This window comes from Tursiops truncatus, chromosome 19 (genome assembly GCF_011762595.2).
Source record: "Tursiops truncatus isolate mTurTru1 chromosome 19, mTurTru1.mat.Y, whole genome shotgun sequence".
Lineage (NCBI taxonomy): Eukaryota > Metazoa > Chordata > Mammalia > Artiodactyla > Delphinidae > Tursiops > Tursiops truncatus.
Window position 1 is genome coordinate 19,147,654 of NC_047052.1, and position 21,938 is coordinate 19,169,591.

A 21,938-nucleotide genomic window follows, 5' to 3' on the forward strand; every position below is an offset into this window, starting at 1 on the left:
GAAAGAACCAGATCAAAGACAGCCTTAGGCATGGTCTTTATTCATTTGGACACTGTACAAATATTACAATTTCCTTTTGTTGCAAAAAGTATAAAAATAATCTTTATATAGGAATCCATTCGTTACTGCAAATCTTTCTAAATCTCTGCAAATGGCTCTAAATGAGGATAAATGAATAAACAAGAGGGGGACTGTGGGGCAGAGGGAGGCCGGGCCAATCCTCAGGGACTCTCCCGACCAGATTCCTAGCTAGAGATCTCCATTCCTCCTGTTAGCAACCTGCCCGCCCCAACAGGTTCTCAGGGCCAAGGTCCAGCAAAAAGGGAGCACACGAGCGGTACAGAAGGAGCTGTGTGATCCGCGTGGGGAGAAGTGAAGGAGGCTAGGCTAGGTGCTGGCAAGTGCCCAGCCCCACCCCATGCTTCCTCCTGGAGGGGGAGGGGCTGGCAGGTACAGGGCAGTGGGGCTGGACGCGCTGCCCTAAGGAGGGTGATGGAGGGTCCTTGGATCTGTGCCACTGGGTGGCAGCTGAAACTGAACTCTGGGAGGGCCGGGGGAGGCTACCAGGTAGGGGAAGGCCTCCAAAAAGGAGTGGCAAACACTTTGGCTCCACAGTGGAGAGGGCTAAGCCCCTTTCCCCTGCTCTCCCAGCACAGAACAGGTGTTGGTGCAGGAGTGGGACTTGTGGCCAGAACTGTGCAGTGAGGGAAGGCTGGGGAAGCCAGGAGTCTACGGCTCTCAAGCTGTGTAGGGGTGGGGTGGGGGGAGGTCCCCAGGCAGCCCCCAGGTTAGACAGTCTGTGTCCCAGCCACAAAGGGCATGCCCCTGTCAGTCAGAGGTTGAGAACAGGCACATCAAAGAGGTCACAGACACCTTCACTCTCATCCAGGTTGTAGATGTAATCGTGGTCTCCAGGGGGTGGAGAAAGGCGGAGGAGGGGTGCAAACACTGCAGAGAGCAACAGGCTGAGGCCCCAGGGCCAAGACCCCACCCAGCAGACACCCAAACCCTGCCCACACACACTCACCCCCCTCCTGCCTGGGCCACCTACCTTCTGAGGACATCAGCTCCTCCAAGAGCTCTGAGCTCATGCACTCTGGGGATGGAGGGAGAGCTCAGTTACATTCTGGCTCCTGCCTCTCCACCCACCAAAGCCCATGAAGGGGACCACCCAGCCACCATCAGGAACTTTACCCTTTGCCCAGGTACCGGGCACAATCATAAGGTCCTCAGAAGGGCAAGAAAACGGCCCTAACACCCAATGAGCTGTGCCCCTCACCCCAGCCCCAGGGAAGAACACAGCCCTACCTCGAGTGGGATCAAAGATTTCTGACAGCTCTTTGGGGAGCTCCAGAACTGAAAGACAAGAAAGCCATGCTCAAGGGCACAGAGATCCAGCCTGGTCCCACTCTAGCCCCCACTTCCCCAGATCCTTTATCACCCACCCAGGGGCTCCACACAGCTGAGATGTAGGCCCTGCACCAGACCAAGCCGGCACTGTCTGCAAGTCTCCCCTACCAGACCTGAATTCCTCGGTGCCAAAGGACCACTGTAGGTAATCGGTACAGCCCTTCTAACTCAGTGGTTTGGCAGAAGGGCAGCACACCCTCTCCATTTCTAAGCTCAGAGTACATACCCTGTCTGATGGAGGATACTCTGTCTGATGCAGGATGCCCTGTCTGACAGAGGATGTCCTGTCCATCCCTGCCCTTGCTAAGCACCTACTTGGTGCCAGGCTCAGAGACCACAGCCCAGGCCAGTCACCTGGCAGAGGAGGAGGCACTCTTAAATAGGGGATAGTGCTACAGGGTGATGACACTGCTACAAAGGTCTAACCAGGAGGACACACATGGGAAACAGAGGAAAGGAGTGCTGGAGCTGGATCACGAGGGATTTCATATGCCAGGTTTAGGGGCTCTGGTTTTATCCAGCAGACCTTTGGGAGCTGTTAAAGGTAATTTTGTAAACAGAGAAATGCCAGTCAGGCTGTGTTTCAAACAGATTCTTGTCAGTCGGGGTGAAGAAGATGCTGAAGAACTTAGGATAGAGGTGGCTGGCAGTGATCCTGAGTGTTAGGATACATGAGGCCATCCATGGGGGATGTCTGCAAGAGAACTCACTAAGCTGATGTGGGGTGGGGAGCAGGACAAGAAGGGAGGAGGAGATAGAGCTGGAGTTGACCCCAGGTGTCAGGCCTGGGTGACTAGGGCCAGTGGTCGGGTATGCACAAAGGTGGAAATCCAAGTTTCAGTTGAGGACACATGGGAATGAAGTGCCCACTGGATGTGCAGAGGAAGGCACGTGGACACAAGAGGTAAAGTTCAGGCAAAAGGCCTAGGCAAGATGGAGGCTGGGATTCATCTACCCAGAACTGGGGCCCTCCACAGGTTTGGAATGAGCCAGAGATCTGGGAAACCAGATTTAAAGCCATGCCAGGGAGAGGTCAGAAGAAGAAACCAATTAAGGGAGAAGAACCAAGAGCTGACATCATTAATGCCAAAGGAGAAAAAAGAGCATCAACACAGAGCAGGAGAGCACCAGAGCAAATTGGCCAGAAACCTGCTGGAGCTGGCTGTCAGAGCTGGGCAACTTATCAAGAGTAGCACTGGTGTAGCATGGGGTGGGGGTTTGGGGTCCTGACTGCCGCAACCCGAAGGCTGACTAGGAGACCAGCGTATGGAGTAGAATGGAGATGACTTTATCAAGGAGTCCAAACACAGAGGATATAGGGAAGAAGAAAGAGAGAGACACAGGCGATGAAGTGTCATTTAACGAGGAGAGACTTAGCAGTGCTTGAGGGCCGAGGAGAATGAGTCCTGGAAAAAGCAAACACTCAAGTCACAAGATGGAGAGGAGACACCCGGCAGATGACACCACCTCTCCTAAGAACATACTGCCCACCTTTGGAGCCTGAGGGCCATACCACAGCCCGTTCCCCAGGAGAGCATTCACACCTTCCTTGAGACCAGGGTCCAAGGGGTGGCAGGCAGGGCTTGAGGGAGGGCCAGGGAGTTCTGTGTCAGCCCAGGAAGGGGGCAAAGGGGCACCAGCACCAAGCCAGAGGCCAGGCTCCTCACCTTGGCTGGCAGAGCTCTGGTTGATGGCAGGGGGCTGGCCAGCTTTGGCTGAGGAGATAGGAGAGTTGGGTTCCAAGCCCAACTCTGTTTCTGACCTAGGACTGTCTGAGGCTGGGTTCTCACTGCTGCCAAGGGGACAAGTACTCACCACCTGTGGGGTCTGCCTTGATGGGCTCAAAGGAGGTAGAAGGGTTGGGTCCGGATGAACTGCTATTGCTGCTGCTGCTGCTGCTGCTGTCCAACAGGGCAGAGGACTGCAGCGGCCGGGTGTCCAGTGCTGTCAGGCCTAGCGGGAGGGAGCTGAGCTCACCACCGTCCTTGTTATCGGTTCCAGGGATAGCACTCACTGCAACCACATCCCCCAAACCCAGTCACTTGGGGACAGGAAGCAGGGTATTGAAGCTGGCCCTGCTAGAAGCCACAGCCAGGATGATTAGCACCCTAGTTCCTAGGCCCAAGGAAAGTTAGGCACTGCCCATCACTCCCAAAAAGGTAACGTGAAAATCAGTCACTGAAGGAGACAAGGGCATGAAGCCTGCAGGAGGGAGACTCACGGACATGGCCCCTGTGACCACACTTCAAGAGGGGCTGCCAGGGCAACTGTGACACTGGCAGATCTGGGGGAAAACTGCCACCACTAATGCCCCTTCACACAGTCAGAACTTCCCTGTTAACAAGGGCCATTCGCTGCACTAGCAAGGAGAGGCCTGCGGGATGGGGGAGCAGGAGAAAGAACACCACAGGGTCCCTTCCACTCTGAGTACAGCATTCCATCACACAGAGGTATTGCCTCTTGGGCCCCAGAAATCACCCCATCACCACCACGCCATTGTGCCTCACCTGTGAGCTCAGCGGCTGGACCGGCCACCCCCTGGGCTTCGGTGCTGCCGGGAACAGGGTTGGGGGTGGTCACCTGGGGACTGCTTGGGCGTGAGGCATCCTGGGGCGGGACCAGAGCAGGCTTGGGCAGAGGCGGAGGGGTAGAGACAGCAGGTGGGCTCTGGAGCAGATCTTCGGGTGGCGGCACAGGCACCGCCACAGGTGGTGAGCTCCATGCCTCCTTGTTCACCAGCAGCACCTCGATGGGGCCACTTATGCTCTTCAGGTGAATCTGGTACTTCTTCTGCCCATTGAGGCCCTACCGGTGGGTGAGGGTGTGGGGTGGAGGACAGGTGGAATTGGAAGCAGGCCCGGCTCCTGCCTGACCCTGGGCAAGGGCCAGTGTCCTCTCCCACCCTAGGCTGCCCGTTCTCCTAGATAACCTCAAACCCCAGGCCTCCCCCTACCTGCCCCACCCGGGACTTATCGGGCTCCACAGCCAGCACCCGCCCTCAACCAACCCCACATGGCTGGGCTGAGCACCCACCTCTGGGATGGGCACCTCCAGGCTGGTGCCCGATGGGGCCCGGATGGCAAGGAGGGTGTCTCCTAGGATGACAAGGAGGATGGATCAAGGCCCACGGGATCAATCTGAACTGAGAATGGAGTGCCTATCCCTTAGAGTAAGGAAGGAGATCATGGTTTCTGAGGAGCTGGACAGTAGGCTGGGGCAGAGAACTAAAGCTTTTCTCCTCCTAAGAGCCCAGGGGTCAGCAATCAGAAAATCTGGGTTCAGACACATAGAGCAAAAGATTGCTGGCCATGGGCACCTCACTTGATTGACGGGGCTGCTCCCCAAGCGTAGATGTTCTAGCCAAGGCCAACATCCCTTCCCCTGAACCAGACTGGGAGAGGCAAGATGAACAAGAAGCAGTTCCTGTACCTACAAGGCAACTAAACTAACTGTAGATTGGAAGTGGGCACCGTTGCCCCCTGCATACAAGCATACATGAACATGCAAACACACGTTCTCCCTTGTATGCTTCTGTCACACGTGAGAAGCCAAACCTAGGGGACGATGCAGGTAGGGATTGACCCAGGGACCCAGCCCAGGATTCTTGTACCCTCTCAGTATGGTTAGCCTCCATAGGGTCCCAGTGACCCTCAAACCCAGGACTTACCCTGTCTGGTTCTTCTTTGGGCGGGCCCCAGGAACCCTCTTAAGAGACAGAAATCTCTTGGGCACTGAGTCCACTGCTCAGGGCTGTGGCTCAACCCATCCCCACCCCCATCTCCCCCTACCCAGGCTCTGCTCACCAGCAAAGCATCTGCAGATGTCCTCATGAGTCACGTAGGCCAAGGTGTGGGGGTTAAGGAGAACGGCTGATACCCTGCCCGTGGCGACAGATGGCTGACCACAGAGAAGACCCAGCTCTCCAGCAGAGGTCTGACATATATGCTCTCAAAGAAAGTCCTGAGGCCTGGGGTCTACATGGGGAGGGATCACAGTCCAAGACTGGTGGGCGAGAGGCTCTGAGGAGGGAGCCTGAGGCTGGAACCTGGCCAGGAGCTGTAGGACCACCCTCCCAAGAGGGATAGGGACTAGTGGACCACAAGCAAACCCAGCTGGACTAGAGGGCCCCTCGCCCACTCCCCTGGAGCAGGGACTGCCAGGAGGATATCAGCTGTTCTGCACATCCTCTGTGACGTTCCGGATGCTCTGCTGCACCCACACCTTGTGCTGGTCTAGTTCTTGCTCTCGCTGCTGCAGCTCCTCGATCTCTGCCTTGAGCTCAATCAGCTTGTCCGCGATCTCCCGGGTATTGCAGCCAGGCCCCACGCCCCTGAGCCCGGGGAGTGGAGCTGAGAGGGGCTGCCAGGAACTCTGGGTCCCACGGCCCCTGCTCTCTCTTGCACCCTCCACCCCACACCCCTGACGCTTCTGGGTAGGAGATCCCGTTGCCCTCCCTGGTGCCCCCACTCACTTCCACTGGATGCTATTCTTGGATTTTTTCTCGATCAGCCCGATACCTTCCAGCACGTTAGTAATGTCATAAATCCGCCGCTTCTGGCGAACAGCTAGGGTGTCAGCTGCCTGGCAGGCAGAAGAGAGTGGGGAATGCTCAGCCCCACTCTCAGGTGAGACTTAGTCTGGAGTAGTCTGAAAAGGGGGTGGCCTTGATTCCAACCCTCCTCCCAGGCACTACAGCAGCTCGGGACTGTGGGGCGGGAAGAGGCCTGGCGCCGCCTGAGCTGGTGTTCTGATGCTCTTCTCCCCACACCTGCCGGGGAGGGCCACGAGGACCAACACCTGCAGCCCCAAGCCTGGCACATAGCTGACGCCCAATGGCCTCGGCCGAATGAATGAAACAGCTCCCGGCCTCCCTCCTGTGAGAAAGCACATGGATGGCGGCCTGTTCTGAGGGCTCAGCTGGGCCGCCCCGGGGGTTCCCGCTACCGGCCCAGGCCTGGTCCACCTTCCCCCCTGTCGCCCCTTAGCCCGGGCCTCACCAGCTTGAGGTCAAGCACGCCGTCCTTTGCCTCCTGCAGAAGCGACACGAACTTGGTAGTGAGAAGTCCCAAACTCTTCTCGTGCCGGCTTGGGGTGCCCGGGGGCGGCGGCGCCTGTGGCCCGGCCTCCGCCATAGCGCCCTCCCGCCACCTCCCCTCAGCCAGGCCAAGCCAGGCCGGCGCCGCCGCCACTTCCGCTTCCGTTCCTGGCCTCCTGGCCGCCGGCGCCAGCATCGCTGCTTCCGCTTCCGCTTCCGCTCCGCACCCCCCCAGGGAATCCAGCACAATTCACCTCTGCGAACACAGCCGAAAAACTTCGGGGACCATCAACAATTGTCCAACCGCCGAAGAGGACGAAAATAACCCCAGGATCCCCGGAGACCAGCGTTGTTACGGAAGGATGTGGAGGAAGTCTTTGGGCAGCCCCGGCAGCAGGGAAGGAGGAGCCACTGGAACCTTACGGGCTGGTCAACCTGCCGCAACTCCACTAACTCTACCCCAACCCGCATCTCAGGAGAGGAGACTGTGCCGCCTGATGAACCCAGTGTGTTTCCCCAAACCTGCTCCTAAAGGCTGCCACACTGTTTGGGATCACCCATCCTATTGCTGTCCTTCACTTCCTGCCAAACAGCAAGCACTAACTACATCTAGCTTGTCCACTTGTCTCCATCCCCACTCTCTTTCCCTGACCCCAGCCTCATCTTTCTCTTATCTCCACACTGCAGTGCTCAGAAGCCATGGGATTATAACCACTTTTCAACCAGTGCAAACATGTTTACCTATGTGTAAATATATGTAAAGCGCTTAGAGCTGTTCCTGGCATGTGGGAGGACTGTGTGTTTGCTAGTATCATTTCGTTATTTTTAACATTGTCATTATTTATTATTGTTTACTTTAGATCAAGTTGTTTGGGAAACAGGGATGTGCCTGCAAGAAGTTTACTGAGAAGCCACACTTGTAAAGGAGTAAGACAGGCAGAATCGGGCAGAGAGGAGAATTAAACTGCTATGCAGTTAAAATAGAGGCCTCAGAGACTTCCCTGGCCGTCCAGTGGTTAAGACTTTGCCTTGCAATGCAGGGGGTGTGGGTTCGATCCCTGGTCAGGGAGCTAAGATCCCACATGCCTCACGGCCAAAATACCAAAACGTAAAACAGAAGCAATATTGTAACAAATTCAATAGAGACTTTAAAAATGGTCCACATCAAAAAACTCTTGGGCTTCCCTGGTGGCGCAGTGGTTTAGAGTCCGCCTGCCGATGCAGGGGACGCGGGTTCGTGCCCCGGTCCGGGAAGATCCCACATGCCGCGGAGCGCCTGGGACCGTGAGCCATGGCCGCTGAGCCTGCGCATCCGGAGCTTGTGCTCTGCAACGGGAGAGGCCACAACAGTGAGAGGCCCGCGTACCGCAGAAATAAATAAATAAATAAAATAAGCAAATTTATTTTTTTAAAAAATCTTTAAAACAGAGAACTTGGCCCATCCTACTCGGAGCTCTGAAACTGGGGTGACTCTTCCAAGGCCTTCCAAGGCAAGGGTACCTGGCCTTTATACCCTAACATTGACTGAGAGACTCAGCTGTGAGACCTCAGCAGCCTACATTTCTGGCAGCTGGGGGAACAAGTATCTTTGTCCTGAAGGGTGGATTCGGGTAATAGCCAGTGTCCACTACATTATTACTACCTAGTAGTCCCTTCCATGGCTCCCTTTAACTCCCAAGACAAACATAGCTTTCATAGCCCTTCCACCTGTCTCTGCGATCACCTACCACACACCGTCTTCACGACAGCCTGTCATCTCTTGCTCCTGTGCAGAGGCACACCCACCTCTGAAGGGCCCGTCAACACAGTTGTCACACTGTGATGTTGCCTACACCCATATTTGCACACCTCGCTCTCCATCCAGGTTGGGGCCATCTAGTTCATGTCTGTATCCTGAGCACAACAGATCCTGCATAGGCTGCTCAAGTCTCAATGATCACAGGGAGTACACCCCCCCTCCCCGCGAGGAAGTGGCGCCCAGCCCTCCCCACTCTGTCCCACAGTGCAGATGCTCTTTCCTGTTGGGAATAAAGTACCAGAGACTCAGCTTCCTTCCTTTCTGCATGTGGCCTTGGAGAGGGCGGGACCTTGGAGGGAGGAGGGAGCTCCTGGGCAGAGAGGTGGGACAGAGGCTTCCTTGGGGAGAGGAAGTCTCTTGCTGCATGCTGAGGTGTGGGTCTCATGAGCCAGTGGTGGGAGTACCCAGCTCTGCCAAGAAGGCCAGGGGAGAGGGCCATCCTCAAGGCCAAGGCTATCTGTGGAGGAGGGAGAACTGGACGCCTGGCCAAGCCTGGTGAGTTCCATATCAAACTGTCCTCTGCAACTCAGAGCAGGAGCGGTGTCCAGTGGAGGCCCATGCCTACCCTGTTTCACTTGCATCTGAGGGGCAAAACTGAGAAACCCGGCAGGCAAAGGTGTCTCAGGTTCCTTCCCATCACACCCACCTCCCTCTCATTTCCGGAGGGGGCTGGGCAAGAACCTTCCTCCTTCTCAGTGGGGCCTAGACGGAGGCTGCAGCTCAGAGGCGCTCCCACTCTACTTGCTCTAACCTGGACCTTCGCCCCTATTCCTACCTCCGCTCCGGCTCCACCAGCCATGGACTCAGCAACCAGGGACAAAATGCAGCCCGCACTTCCCCCTGGTATGAGCCCTTCTGGGTGGGCTGAGGGGGGGATGGTGGCAAGAAAGATGGGGATGGTGGGGTTGGTCCTCCCTGCCAGGTCTGGCTGGAGCTCTATAGGGAGGGCAGGGAGAGGAGTGGACTGCCCTGGGGGACAGGCCGAGGGGTAGGAAGGGGAGCAGATTTGGCAGCCACTTCCTGCAGGCCCTGCCCAACTGACGCGGCTGCCCAGGCTCTTCCTGCCCAGGGCCTGAGTGGCCGGAGCAGGAGAGGGCGGAGCAGCTGGCCCGGGGTGCAGCACTCAAGTGGGCCTCGGGCATCTTCTACCGGCCAGAGCAGCTGGCCAGGCTCGGCCAGTACCGTAGCCGCGAGGTGCAGCGTACCTGTTCCCTGGAAGCACGCATCAAGGTGGGCATCAGGCAGGAGGCAGGAGTGCTGAGGGCGGGCTGCAGGACTGGCCAGGCCTCACTGGCTGCCTCTCTCCCACAGTCGGTGGTGCAGTCATACCTGGAGGGTGTGAAGACCGGTGTGCGGCAGCTGGCCTGGGCCCTTGAGGCGGTGCAGGGAGCCCGCGAAGCCCTGGGCCAGGCTCATGGGTTGCTCTGGGGTATGGCTGAGGCTGCACAGACCCTAGAACCCCTGCGGGAGCAGGTTGTGCAACACAAGCAACTGCAGGCCATGTCTCAGCTGCTGCCCCGGCTGCGAGCTGGTGAGTGTGTAGGGCCCTAGGCCGCAGTCCTCCGACAGGTAGTCGACAAACACCATCACTGATCAAGGGCCTGGGGCGCCAGTGGGAGATTGCATGGATGGACACGTGGGCGACCTCCCAGACAGTAACTCAGGCTTCAAATGGCATATGAAGCAAGGGTGCATATTAGTTCATTCTGGGGTTCCCAAGCATGGGATGTCTCAGTCAGGACTGACACCAAGTGGCTCTGGCCAACCTGGCTGTTAATTTACTAAACTATTTCCCTAACGGGGTGGATGAATAGCCACTTGTATGTTCCCCGCAGTTCCTCCCTGCCTTCCCTCCAAGATCCCTGACTTCCTCATGTTCCATCAGCTCAAGGGTTTACCCCTGGCCCACCATGTAGGCCCTTCCCTGGGTCCTTTCAGATTGACCAATGCTCTACTGTACTGATAATTAAATATTTTACACATCACCCCAGCCCCAGGGCCTCAGCATCTACTGCTATACCCACTGCACAGGTGGGAAGGCTGAGACCCAGGGCTGCCTCTTCTCCCCGCTTAGTGCCTGCTGCATTGGCCCACACACAGACCCTGATTGATGCCCAGCGACTCTTGGAGGCATATGTGAGCCTTCGGGAACTGGAGCAGCTACAAGAGGAGACGTGGGCACCTCTTGGGGGCCTGGAGTTGCCAGTGTTCGAGGGGCTGGGCCCTCTGGCTGAGGCTCTGGGCCAGGCTGTGGAGGCGGCTGCAGGGGCTGCAGGGCGGCTGGCACGGGAGGATCCAGCCCTGCTGGTGGCTGCTATGCGTGTGGCCGAAGTGGACGCTGGGCGCACAACCTCCCTGGAGCAGGCTGCCCGGGACTGGCGGCAGCGCTGTCTGCGGGCACTACAGGAGGGCTTGGAGCAGATCCACTTTGGGACACCTCTGCAGCCTGGGCCAGGGGCACTAGCAGAGTGGCTGGAGGCTCTGCGGGTGGCTCTACCAGCAGAGTTGGCCGCAGCTGAGGCACTGGTAGCACCCTGCTGCCCACCACACTACAACGTGGTCCGGCTGTGGGCCCACACCCTGCACAGCGGCCTGCGCCGCTGCCTGCAGCAACTCCTGGAAGGGCCTCAGCTGGAAGCTGCCGATGCCTTCACCTTGCTGCATTGGGCACTGCATGTGTACCTGGGGTCAGTGTCCCTGGGGCAATGGGAAGTGGGTTCATCAAAGGCTGGAGGCTCAATGTAACACTGGGCTACCCATGTCTAGGCCAGAAATGATGGGGAGCCTGGAATTAGGGCCCGAGGCTGATGTGTCTGATCTGGAGCCCCTCCTGACCCTGGAGAACATCGAGCAGTTGGAGGCAATATTTGTGGCCAAAGTCCAGGTGAGTAGTTGGGGCCTGGGTTCAGAGCAGCTCTGCGACCAGCTGTGGGCCTGTATCTGTGGAGTCGCATGTCCACCTGTCTCTAGCAGTGTCAGTGCCCTGCTACATACTGCTGCACCTTGCCCCTTTCCCCAGGCAAGTGTGGCCCAGTGGCTGCAGAAGGCATTGGACGGGGATGTAGCTGAGTGGGGCCGAGAGCAGGAGCCTGACACAGACCCATCTGGCTTCTACCACTCACCAATGCCAGCCATCGTGCTGCAGGTGGGTGAAAAGTGGCAAGGCAGGGGGGCAGCTCTCATAGGGAAAGGGAAAGAGGGCAGGACTAGGACTCTGCTGATGGCTGCCCATCCCTGCCTGTAGATCCTGGAAGAGAACATTCGCGTGACCAGAATGGTCAGTGAGTCACTGCAGCGGCGGGTGCATGGCATGGCGCTGTCAGAACTGAGCGCATTCCTAAGGAGGTCTGCCAAGGCACTGACCCACTCCCAACCCCTGGCCCTGATCCTGGGGCAGCGCTAAGGGGCTCTGAGTGATAAGACACACCTGTGGAAAAGGGCTCCTTCAAAACAGGGCCTTGGGTATCTTGGAGGTGGGGCCAGAGTACCAAGGACTGGGGTTGCACAGAGTGACAGCAGATACAGGAGCCGCCTCTGCCCTTTGCAGCTTCAGTGATGCTCTGATCCGATTCTCCCGAGACCACCTCAGGGGGGAAGCAACGGCCCCTCATTACGTGCCCTACCTACTGGCCACCCTCAACCACCAATCAGCACTCAGGTACCAGGAGGCCCCTGCCGAACCCCACCTTCACTAACCCCTGACTGAACACCTATTAGGTATGGACCCAGCTCACCCTAGGCCTTTCGGAATTTTGGACTCACATAGCCCTGGGGTTCCTATCCTAGTTCTACTAATTACTAGCTGTGTGACCTTGGGCCAGTTACCTAATCTTTCTGAATCTTGCTTTTGTCATCAGTAGTATATGGGTAATAATGGACATTCTGAGAATCACATGAGATAACATAAAATGTACCTACCACAGTACCTGGCACATAGTGTCAATTATTCATTCATTCAACAAATATTTATCAAGGCCCTACTCTGTGCCAGGTTATGCCTGGCATTACAGCTGTGAACGAAACAAAAACATTCCCTTCCTCTTGGGTCTCATGTTCTTTGGGGTGGGGGCAGAGAGGACAAACAAATTAACGATGATTCTGACTCCCTCCTGACTGGGATTAACTCTCTCCCCTTACTGAAACAGAAACTGAAAGACATGACTTGCCCAAGGTCACACCGCGAATTAGAGGCAGGTGCAGCTGGCCTATGTCCCTTCTAGTTCGCTGAGCCCACCACTCCCATCGTCAATCCGTGGCCCAGACTTTCAGAAGTGCAGGGAGCCGCCCTTCTTGCCCCCTCACGGAACACACTTGCGGCACTAGGTGGCGCCCGAGTGGCTAGACAACGGAGGGCCTCTCGGGCCTTGGCCTTGGTCCTGAAGCCGTACTTTTGGTCGGTCCAGCTCCTCCGTGTCCGTCCTGCAGCCCGACTGGGTGGCTCCAGGGGCCTTGGCTCCGGTGGAGGCAGCGCTGGACGAGTTGCAGAGGAGGATCTGCCGCCTGGTGTTGGAGGCGCTGCTGGCGGAGCTACAGGTGAGGCTTCAGACGGAGATGGGGGTGGGAGAAGGAGATACAGCGTATGCATGGGGGGGTCTCTGCGGGGAATGCCGGATCTGAATCGTCCCTCCAGCCGCGTCTCTGACCTCCGCTCCAGCCCCTATTCGCTGCTCTGCCCTCTCGCCGGTGGCTGTCGAGCCCAGAGCTGCTGGATGACGTGTGCGAGCGGACCGCGAGCTTCTGCCAGGACTTCCGACACGTGCGGGATCCTGCGGTCCAGGTGCGTTTGCGGGGGAAGGCTGGGGAGGGGGGAAAGCGCCCATGGGAAAAGCGTCCTGGAACCATTTGATCGTGCTCCCCGCAGCTGCTGCTGGCTGAGGCGGAGCGTACCGTGGTGCTGCAGTACCTACGTGCGCTGATGCAAGGCCGCCTAGTGTGCCGCGGTGCTGACGAGCGGACCCAGGCGGCCGAGCGCCTGCGGCACGATGCCGCCCAGCTTCGGGAGCTTTTCCTCGGTTTGGTGAGAATCTGGGTGAGCAGATGGGCGGGAGTCTCAGTGGTTGGGTAGGGGCCGAGGGCTGGAGAGAGACCAACCCCGACGTGTTCAGGGCCTGGAGGAGAGCGTTCAGTGCGCGCCAGTGCTGCTCGCCTTGAGGGAGCTGCTGAACCTCCGCGACCCCACGCTGCTTGGTCTCGAGGTGGCAGGCTTGCGGCAACAATTTCCCGACGTGAGGTGCGAAGACCGGCTGGGAAGGGAGGAGGGACCCGGGGGGGCTGGGCGGGGCTTACGCACCTGTACTCCATAGCGAGGATCACGTCTCCGCCCTCTTGGACCTGCGCGGGGACGTGTCCCGAGAGCAGCGCCTGGCCGCACTCAGCTCTCTGCAGGCCGGCCCGCAGCCCTCGCCCCCAGCGGGTGGACGCGCACTCTTCAGCCTCGTGCCAGCACCTGCACCCCCGCTGTCCTCCTGCCTCCCCTCGGGGTCCTGTGCCTGACCCTCGGCTGCCCCCAGAATAAAGCCACGGCCCCCGTACGCCTGAATTGTGTGCGTTGGAGAAGGGGGGATAGAAATAAAAGTCCCCGCGAAGGTCAGGGGTTCCAAGTGCAGTGACATACCTAAGGTATCCTGTCTCTAGTTCTGAAATACGTCTGCGCCCCACCTATCCCGGCATCAGACCTGTATATGGGCTGCTTTCCAAGCACCCGGGCTCCCGCCGCTGTATGCGGACTACATCCCCACGTGTCCGTGCGCCAGCAGCGAGCTCGCGTCTCCCGCGCGACTGCTGAGTCCAACTATGGAGGCGGAGGGGGCGGGCTTAAGACAACACCCCACCCAGGGGCGTGACCCGATGGTGGACCCCCTCCGGCTCTGCCTGGCCCCACCCCCAGCCATGTCCTCGGGCGCTTGAGGCCGCGGAGATTGACGTGAATCCGCGCGCCTTCGTCTGAGCGTGCGCGCGCCCGAGTGCGTGCGTCACCAGTGTCGGCTCCCGAGGGCTGGGCAGCCGGCGGCCGGGGTTGCGGAGTGGGAACGGCGGCGGCGAGAAGAGAATTGAACAGGTGGGGGCGCGGCACGCGGACGGAATCCCCCCACCCCCGAGAGGCCGAGAAGGCGTTCGACGCGACCCCTCCTCATCCACCAGGGAACCCCGCTCCATTGTCCTCCGGCCCCGCCCTCCATTGGGCACTCCCTTTGCCCCATCCCCCGCCTCTTATTGGCTGGAGGTCACGCCCCTCCTCGATCTCCCAGTCCCCATTGGCTCCTCTTCCACGTTATCCTCTCCCGGAGTTTCTTATTGGCTCAGGCCACACCCTCTCATTTATCACCAGACTCCGCCTTCAGCCTGGGCTCCTCCCACAACCATCTTTCATTCAGTCTGCATCTTAGAGCTGGCTACTTTGGTCATGGGGGTGAATCGGACCCGTCCCTGCCCTCAGGGAGTTCAGGGGATGATGGGGGGACACGGACCTAGGCTCCAACAGTGACAGCCTAGGATGGTAAAGAAGCCGCCTGGGCACTGGGAACCTCTAAGACGCTGGGAAGGCTTCCCGGAGGAAGTGAGGCCTAAACCAAGTCCTGAAGAATGGTTAAGGAGTTTGCCACGGGGAGACATTGGGAGGGCATTCTTGGCAGAAGGACCTGAGACATGAAAGAAACAGGCATATTCTGGTAATTGCAAAGAGGTAGGTCAAATGAAAGAAGTGGAGATGAAGGGGATTAGTACAAGCAGAGGCCCCAGAGACCAGTGAGGAATCCAGAAAAGTGTATAGTTAGTTCAGGGGAGGGAAGCCTGAGGCCTGAAATCTTTTCCAGCAGCTTGTCACTAGGCAGAGTGCCGGGAGGAGGGGGAGGGGATCAGAACTAGATGGGGAAGCAAAGTGCAGGGATGATTCCAGTTCTGAGAAGGACAAAGGCTCTTGGTTTCATTCCTTTATTAAGCAACTGTTCTGGGGACACAGCTGTGAACACTTAAAAGGAGAAAACAGATAAGCTCACTTGTACTGTACTTCAGATGGTGATAACTGCATCATAGGACAATATTGTGGAGAAGGGGAGGTTGTGGTGGAGAGTGTCTAGGGTAGGTTTATTTTATAGAGGGTGTGTTAGGGAAGCTTTTCTAAAAAGATATTTGTACAGAAATCTGAGGAAAGTGAGAGTGACCCCTGCAGTTATATGAGGGGAAAGCACTCCAGACGGGGGACATGTTCAGTTAGACGTTCAAGTAAAGATGTTGAACGGAGAACTGGCAACACTAGTCTGAAGTTCATGGAAGAAGTTTGGGCTGACATATTTAAAACCATGAGAGTGGATGAGATCACCTAGGGAGTGAGCATAAACGGAGAAGAGGAGAGAATTTTCCAAGTTCTGGACATTATAGTGTCAAGAGGTCAGAAAGATAGGGATTACCAGCAAGTAAGACCAAGAACAAACAGCCAGTGAGGTGGGAGAACCATGTTCCAGTGTATTTGGGAACCGAGTGGAGAACATGGCCAAGCCAAGATGAAGTCATTAAATTTGTCAAATTCTGCTGATCAATACGAAGATCATTGGTGACCTTGGTCAGATCAGTTTTGATAGAGAGTGGGGGACAAAAGCCCCCACTTGAAGCGAAATTGAAGAGAGAACAGGAAAGAAGGGATTGGAGACTGAGTATAGACGACTTGAGGTGTTGTGTTGCCCTAGGAAACCGCTGGAGGGAGATGCAGTGGAGCTGGAAGCGTGTGGGGTCTAGTGAGGGTTTTGTTTTGTTTTTTAAGATGGAGAAATAACAACATGTGTTTATACTGATGGGAAGAATCCAGTAGAGAGGAAGAGATTGATGGTGCAGGAGATGTAGGAAAGGAGAGGAATGCTGGAATTATGTCCCTGAGCAGGCAGGAGAGTTTGGAGGCTGGAGCCTTCAGTCAGTCTCTGGGGAGAGACTGGGTTGGACTGAGCCCTGGTAGAGTCAGGGGTGAGTGTCCTGACACTGGCCTTGGATGACCACTAGAAAGATGACTCTAGGGGACAGACCAGGGATTGGCTTGGATTTGCTGAAGTTTCCCTCTGCTCACCAAAAGCTGATTCTAATTTGGATTTGAGCAGATGGCCCCGGGAGAGAGAGCATTCCAGGTGGAGGGACTAGCATAAGCAAGGGGCCTGCAGGCATTCAAACTGACTGAGGCCCAATCCCAATGGGCTGGAGGAAGTGGATGGAGCCAGGAGGGAGGGGCGGGGTGAGACTGAGAAAATGCCATAGGTAGAAGGCAGGTAGAAGGTAGTGAGACCCCCTCACCTGTCATCCTGGCAGCTGAGGCTACACTGTACCAAACTCCCAGTCTGGGTGGGCGCTGAGCACAGGGATTAGAAGAATCATGAATAGGGGCTTAGGCCTTGCTCTCAGAAGCTCACAGTCTAAGGGGATTTGAGTAACCACCATCTAGCTGGGTGTATGAGACTCTTCCTCCTGCTTTCCCCCAGTCCAGCTTGCTTGGGTGAGCCTGCTGGAGGGGATGGACACTAGGGTGGAGGTGAGGGGTCAGGTTAGAACCTGGCGTCAGGTCCTGGGCCCACCAAAGGCCCAGCAAGGGCAGTGTGGATGGAGCACAAGGCCTGCTGGTCCTCAGGCCACACCCACTCATGCTGGTCTCCACATGCCTTTCTGTGTCTCCAGAAGTCGACCGTGTGGGGAGTTGGAGTGACCCAGCTGGATGTGACCACCAGGACAGAATGGTGCTGGACTCAGGGGCTCAGGTGTATGAGCAGGCACCCCCCAGCCCGCCATCCAGTCCCTCATCCTTGGGCCACAGGCTGAGGCCCTCAGACCGAGATGGGACAGCACTGTACCCCTGGCCTCGGTCCCTGGCCTTGCCCCTGGCTCTCTCAGTCCGCTCAGCCCTGCGGCCCCGGCCTGAGCCGCAGCCCTTCTCAGAGCTGCACTTGGGCCACCGTGGCCACATGCGTCGCAGTGAGAGCACCTACACCGTAAACAGTATTGGCCGGCGGGGGGGCAGCACCCAGGGTCGGGCGCCACCTGGACAGGGACGGGACCCAGGTGGGGGCACCCTGCGGCCTGCGGCCTCCCTGCCTCATATTGCTAAGACTCGCAAGGGTGCAGGCCGTGGTGCCAGCAAGAGCCCCTGCATGTTGGTGGCCCTGCGGCCAACCAACATGGACCGTGAGCGGGACAAGTTCTTCCAGTCCCATTACACCTACAACCCACAGTTCGAGTATCAGGAGCCCATGCCTACGGCTGTGCTGGGGAAGTACAGTGAGGCCTCTGGACAGTTCCTCCATCAGGTCAGTCCAGACTGCCCACCTCACCCTGGCCCTACCACCTGAGAGGCCTGGCCTGACCTGCCACTGTGGCCCTTTGTGCAGGCGGTTGGCATCATTGAGGCTGTCCTGGAGAAGTTTGGTACCTATGAACGCTTTGAGGCTGCGACTGGGGGCCAGCTGCTGACCAAGTGCCAGATCTGGTCCATTGTGCGCAAATACATGCAGAAGGAGGGCTGCGCTGGGGAGGTGAGTTCGCCCTGCCTGCGAGGCCCCCTTTCCACATGCTCCAAACCAGGCTGCTGAGTGGGCAATGCCAGGCCCAGCTCGACACTGATGGAGCTAGTGACCTCGGGCAAGCCCTGCCCCTGCCCCGGTAAGGTGGGAGCTGGCTCCAGGCAGTGGTGGGGAAGGGTAGGTGTTGTGGCCAAGTGTCCAGCCTGGCTGCCTTGTGGCATCAGTGGGCCCACCTGCACACTGGTCCCTGGGCTGGTGGCCATGGCTCAGGGCTCTGCCGCCTGCAGGTTGTGGTGCAGCTGAGTGAGGACCTGCTGTCCCAGGCAGTGATGATGGTGGAGAACAGCCGACCAACATTGGCCATCAACCTGACTGGAGCCCGCCAGTATTGGTTGGAGGGCATGCTGCGGCACGAGATAGGTCAGGGTGTGGGTAGGCGGGTGGGCAGGTAGGGGTGAGAGGGGGCTGGGACAAGGGGGGGGCAGTGAGGGTCTCCAGTAACCCCACCCCCTCTCTTTCTTCCCCTTCCCTCCGGAGGATGGGCCCCTTCCCTTCAGGAGCAGCTACCTCCTTCCTCTGGCTCACAGACATAGGCCAGAACATGCCAGCCCACTCTCTGGGCTCACCCTCATTTCTTGTTCCTTCTGGGTATCTTTTCCTCCCTCTACTTCCTCTATGATTTCCCTTGACAGTGGGGCAAGACTGCTGAGGCCCAGACAGGCCAGAGGGAGAGCCCTAAGGGTCCCACAAGCCCAGCCAACATGCAGGCCCTCCCCGGTGGGTGGAAGTTCAGATCCTGGGAATGGAATTAGCTGAAAACACACAGAGCTGGGTTTAGGAGGGGTTAGGGCCAGCCTGGAAAAGCGAGCATGGGACACTAATTACTATTCTTTTCTGTCTGTCCCTCCTCATCAAGAATCCTGTTGCTCTGGGCAAAAGATGGTTTTTGCTGGGGACATCAGCATGATATGGGCATGCAGGATGTGGGGCTGGGGTAGTGTGTGAGTTCCTGCACCTCTCTGGGGGTTGGGGGGCAGTGTGAGTTTGGGAGAGTTTGTGTGGGTGTGTGTAGCCCTGGACGGGTGAGGGAGGGTTCATGTATGTGAGACTCTGGATCCTTGGGTGTGAGTTCACCTGAGGAGAGTCTTCATGCTGCCTGGGGTTGGGTGAGTTTGAGTTTGGGGTGGAGGGGACTTGTGTAAGAGCCTAGGTTTAGAGGCATAAGGATATGTGAGTCGCTGGCTAGAGGTCCAGCTGGGCAGACCAGGACCCAGGCTGGGCAGGAGGGTCCCTTGGATGTGCGGCCCAGCGCAGCCTCTCCCTCGCCCACCCCACAGGTACCCACTACCTGCGGGGCGTGAACAACGCGCGGCAGCCGTGGCACAGCGCCGAGGGCCGGCTGCAGTATGGGCTGCGGCCAGCGAACCCCACCGAGGAGGGCCTGGCCAGCCTGCACAGTGTGCTGTTCCGCAAGCAGCCCTTCCTGTGGCGCGCCGCGTTGCTCTACTACACCATCCACCGCGCCGCGCACATGTCCTTCCGCCAGCTGTTCCAGGACCTGGCGCGCTACGTGCAGGACGCCGACGTGCGCTGGGAGTACTGCGTGCGCGCCAAGCGCGGCCAGACTGACACCTCGCTGCCCGGTGGGCGCCTGTGCAGTGGGGAGTGTCCTGATCTGTGGCAGGGGTGCGGGGGGGGTTCAGGTGGGGCTTTGGGCCTAGGGCTCACGGCCCTCCCGTGTCCACAGGCTGCTTCAGCAAGGATCAGGTGTACCTGGATGGCATCGTGCGCATTCTGCGGCATCGCCAGACCATCGATTTCCCGCTGCTGACCTCGCTGGGCAAGGTGAGGGACCACGGGCCTTCGAGGGCCCAGCCAGCTCTCCCCATCACTGCGGTATTCCCTGAGCCTCTGATTGGAACTCAACTGAGGACTGGGTGCCAGGCCTCTCTGATGGGGGGAACGTGGGTGGAGGTGAGCACAGGAGGTGAAATGACAGTCTGGCAGCCAATATAGGTGCTTGAGCCAGCCCACAGGTGTGTGTGTAGACACTGCACTTCAAAGGAGGTGAGAGCATTCCAGGCCAAGGGAGCAGTCAGGAAGGCCTGGGGAAGGAGGCTGGAGAAATGGCCAGGGAACAAGTCCTTGGCGCTGGGTATTTGTGCCAGGCTGAGGAAGTCAAATTTCATCCAAAGCAATGGGGAATCCTAGGAGCTTTGAGCAGAAGAGTGGCACAGATGGTTTGCCTTAGAAGGCTCCCTCTGTCATATGGGAGGAGAGGCCTAGGGAAGGGAGTGCAGGGGGAAAAGGAGGAGGCCTTTCCAATCACTTCTGCAGACTCGACGGTGGTCTGGCATAACCCAGCAGTGGCCGTGCAGATGGAGGGGAAGCAGCAAGCTGGAGAGATCTTCAGAGTGGATCTTTTTAACTCAGTGGCCACTCTGAGTGGGAGGGTGACAGATACTACGCGCCCACCTGGAATGTGACCTAGGGGGCTGTGAGGAGGGTGGGGATGGCATAGGCTGGCACCCAGTAATGCTGGATATGGGGAGTCTGAGGTGCCTGAAGGATATCCTGGGGAAGGCGTTCAGAAGGCAATTGGATACCCAGGTTTGGAGGTGAGGGGGGAAGCTGGACTGGAGACAGGAGTGAGGTTGTAGGACGTAGATGATAAAACAAGGTGTTGAGAGAAAGAGCAAACACCCAGGACTGAGCCTCAGGGTACATAACATTGGGAGTGGATCAGGAGGGGAGAGGGAGGAGTTGCAGGAGCAAAGGGCTATGGGCCATTGCAAGAGAGCTGGGACCAGCTGCCTGAAAGCCAGGGCACCCTGCCTACTCCTGAGGCCCAGCTTTCTTCCTGCAGGTGTCCTATGAGGATGTAGATCACCTTCGGCCCCATGGGGTGCTGGACAAAACCCGGGTGCCCCACTTCATGCAGGACTTAGCACGCTACCGGCAGCAGCTGGAGCACATCATGACCACCAACCGGCTGGATGAGGCAGAGCTGGGCCGCCTGCTGCCTGATGACTGATACTGCTTGAGGGCTACAGGCAGGGGCCCTGGAAAGAGGGCTCCAGATCAGCCCCCAGAACATGAAGCTGGCTGCTCTGTGCTTCCACAGCCTGCGTGTTTCTTGGGGAATGGGGAGGGCAGAAGCATTTCAGGAGGGAGGAGAGGCAACAGCAGAGAGTTTGTGCCCCTTGCTAGCCTCCCGGGACCCTGAAGGCCAACAGCAGCATGTCAGGCAAACTAAATCTGCCCTCCTGTCTCCAGCTGCCTTTTGAGCAGAGGAAAAGCCTGGGGGCAGGAGGGAAGCTGGATGGGGATGAGGGGGTGGCTTGGGAGTAGAAACTTGTTCTTGCACGAGATGGCTTTGGGTGTCTGCATACTCCAGTCCTTTCCTCCCCACCTGGCCCCTTGGTGCTCCTTCAGCTTTCATGCTGTCTACCTCTCACTGGGTCCTGGTGGGGATCTCCCTTCTTCTGGGGGTGACTGCCTGAGCCTGAGGTCCTGGCTTTCACACAGACTCAAGGAGCAGGGATCCTGGTAGTAGAGACCCAGCTGGGCTGGGGTGTGCTTTCCAGCATTTTGCCTCTCCCACTGTCATGTATTTATTCCTTATTTATGTGCTCTACTTACTGGGGCTGGGACGCAGCAGTTTCTGAAGGTTTGATGGAGGGAACAGGGCTCCTCTGGAAGGCACCAATTGTTCCTAGCTCCACACACACACACACACCCTTGCGAATCAAGCTCTCACCTGGCCCTGCCTTCATCCCCTGCACTGGCCTCTACTGTCCCTGTCTTTGCCCACACCCTCACAGCTGGTCTCTGGCAGAGGTTGGCATAGCCTGGCAGCAGCCACAATTAAGCCTGAGGGGCAGGCCCCTCGTTCCTAGTTCTGAGCCCCTCCTAGACCAGGAGAGGTGCCAAGATAACTGTTGCTTCCAGTTTCATCTCAGACTCAGCTGTGTGAGGTTGACCCTGTCCTACTCCCTCCCTTGGCCTTAGTTTTCCCATCTGAAAACTTGGAAACACAGCTGCAAAGTCCTTATTCATTTAGTCAGTGAATATGTATAGAGCGCCTTCTGTGTGCCAGTTAACTGGTCACAACCCTCCCTGAGCTCCCAGTCCTGAGAGAAGCCAATTAAAACAATTACAATGAACTGTGTGGGCTCTGCCTACTTGAGATCCCTTTCTCTTT

General features: G+C 57.7%; 3 protein-coding genes and 1 long non-coding RNA gene across 16 annotated transcripts; 2 read left to right on the forward strand and 2 right to left on the reverse strand.

Annotated features, from left to right (window-relative positions):
* Nucleotides 1-19: 19 nt before the first annotated feature.
* E2F4 (E2F transcription factor 4) lies at nucleotides 20-6,592 on the reverse strand. Of its 3 annotated transcripts, none has more exons than XM_033845382.2 (10): nucleotides 6,408-6,590; nucleotides 5,882-5,991; nucleotides 5,579-5,740; nucleotides 5,214-5,257; nucleotides 4,444-4,505; nucleotides 3,918-4,215; nucleotides 3,226-3,423; nucleotides 1,309-1,356; nucleotides 1,052-1,096; nucleotides 20-948 (listed from the first exon to the last, which is right to left on the reverse strand). In XM_033845382.2, the coding sequence occupies exons 1-10, from the start codon at nucleotides 6,540-6,542 to the stop codon at nucleotides 833-835; spliced, it is 1,218 nt and encodes a 405-aa protein (XP_033701273.1). In that variant the 5' UTR covers nucleotides 6,543-6,590; the 3' UTR covers nucleotides 20-832. The 3 variants fall into 3 exon arrangements, with proteins under 3 accessions (XP_033701273.1, XP_033701275.1, XP_033701274.1); XM_033845384.2 differs by having other exon boundaries at nucleotides 3,226-3,363; nucleotides 6,408-6,589; XM_033845383.2 differs by lacking the exons at nucleotides 20-948; nucleotides 1,052-1,096; nucleotides 1,309-1,356 and adding an exon at nucleotides 1,363-2,816 and having other exon boundaries at nucleotides 6,408-6,592.
* Nucleotides 6,593-8,560: 1,968 nt separating this feature from the next.
* On the forward strand, nucleotides 8,561-13,854 carry EXOC3L1 (exocyst complex component 3 like 1). 6 transcript variants are annotated; one of them, XM_073796923.1, is made up of 14 exons: nucleotides 8,561-8,738; nucleotides 8,940-9,086; nucleotides 9,298-9,473; nucleotides 9,555-9,774; nucleotides 10,318-10,930; nucleotides 11,010-11,127; nucleotides 11,263-11,388; nucleotides 11,488-11,588; nucleotides 11,791-11,901; nucleotides 12,647-12,776; nucleotides 12,898-13,020; nucleotides 13,105-13,272; nucleotides 13,349-13,473; nucleotides 13,547-13,854. In XM_073796923.1, exons 1-14 carry the CDS (start codon nucleotides 8,627-8,629, stop codon nucleotides 13,734-13,736), a joined length of 2,460 nt encoding a protein of 819 aa, XP_073653024.1. In that variant the 5' UTR covers nucleotides 8,561-8,626; the 3' UTR covers nucleotides 13,737-13,854. The 6 variants fall into 6 exon arrangements, with proteins under 6 accessions (XP_073653024.1, XP_073653025.1, XP_073653021.1 ...); XM_073796924.1 differs by having other exon boundaries at nucleotides 9,039-9,086; XM_073796925.1 differs by having other exon boundaries at nucleotides 8,609-8,738; nucleotides 8,909-9,086.
* On the reverse strand, nucleotides 12,178-13,666 carry LOC141277253 (uncharacterized). Its single transcript, XR_012328328.1, has 2 exons — nucleotides 13,534-13,666; nucleotides 12,178-13,039 (listed from the first exon to the last, which is right to left on the reverse strand). It is a non-coding gene; the product is annotated as an uncharacterized lncRNA (long non-coding RNA).
* Nucleotides 13,855-14,142: 288 nt separating the features above from the next.
* Nucleotides 14,143-21,894, forward strand: MATCAP1 (microtubule associated tyrosine carboxypeptidase 1). Of its 6 annotated transcripts, XM_073796936.1 has the most exons (8): nucleotides 16,627-16,716; nucleotides 16,896-16,975; nucleotides 17,447-17,521; nucleotides 17,603-17,746; nucleotides 18,022-18,154; nucleotides 19,072-19,377; nucleotides 19,482-19,579; nucleotides 20,601-21,894. In XM_073796936.1, the coding sequence occupies exons 1-8, from the start codon at nucleotides 16,674-16,676 to the stop codon at nucleotides 20,766-20,768; spliced, it is 1,047 nt and encodes a 348-aa protein (XP_073653037.1). In that variant the 5' UTR covers nucleotides 16,627-16,673; the 3' UTR covers nucleotides 20,769-21,894. The 6 variants fall into 6 exon arrangements, with proteins under 6 accessions (XP_033701812.1, XP_033701810.1, XP_073653040.1 ...); XM_033845921.2 differs by lacking the exon at nucleotides 16,627-16,716 and adding an exon at nucleotides 14,143-14,301 and having other exon boundaries at nucleotides 16,896-17,521; XM_033845919.2 differs by lacking the exon at nucleotides 16,627-16,716 and adding an exon at nucleotides 14,386-14,925 and having other exon boundaries at nucleotides 16,896-17,521.
* The last annotated feature ends 44 nt before the right edge of the window (nucleotides 21,895-21,938 follow it).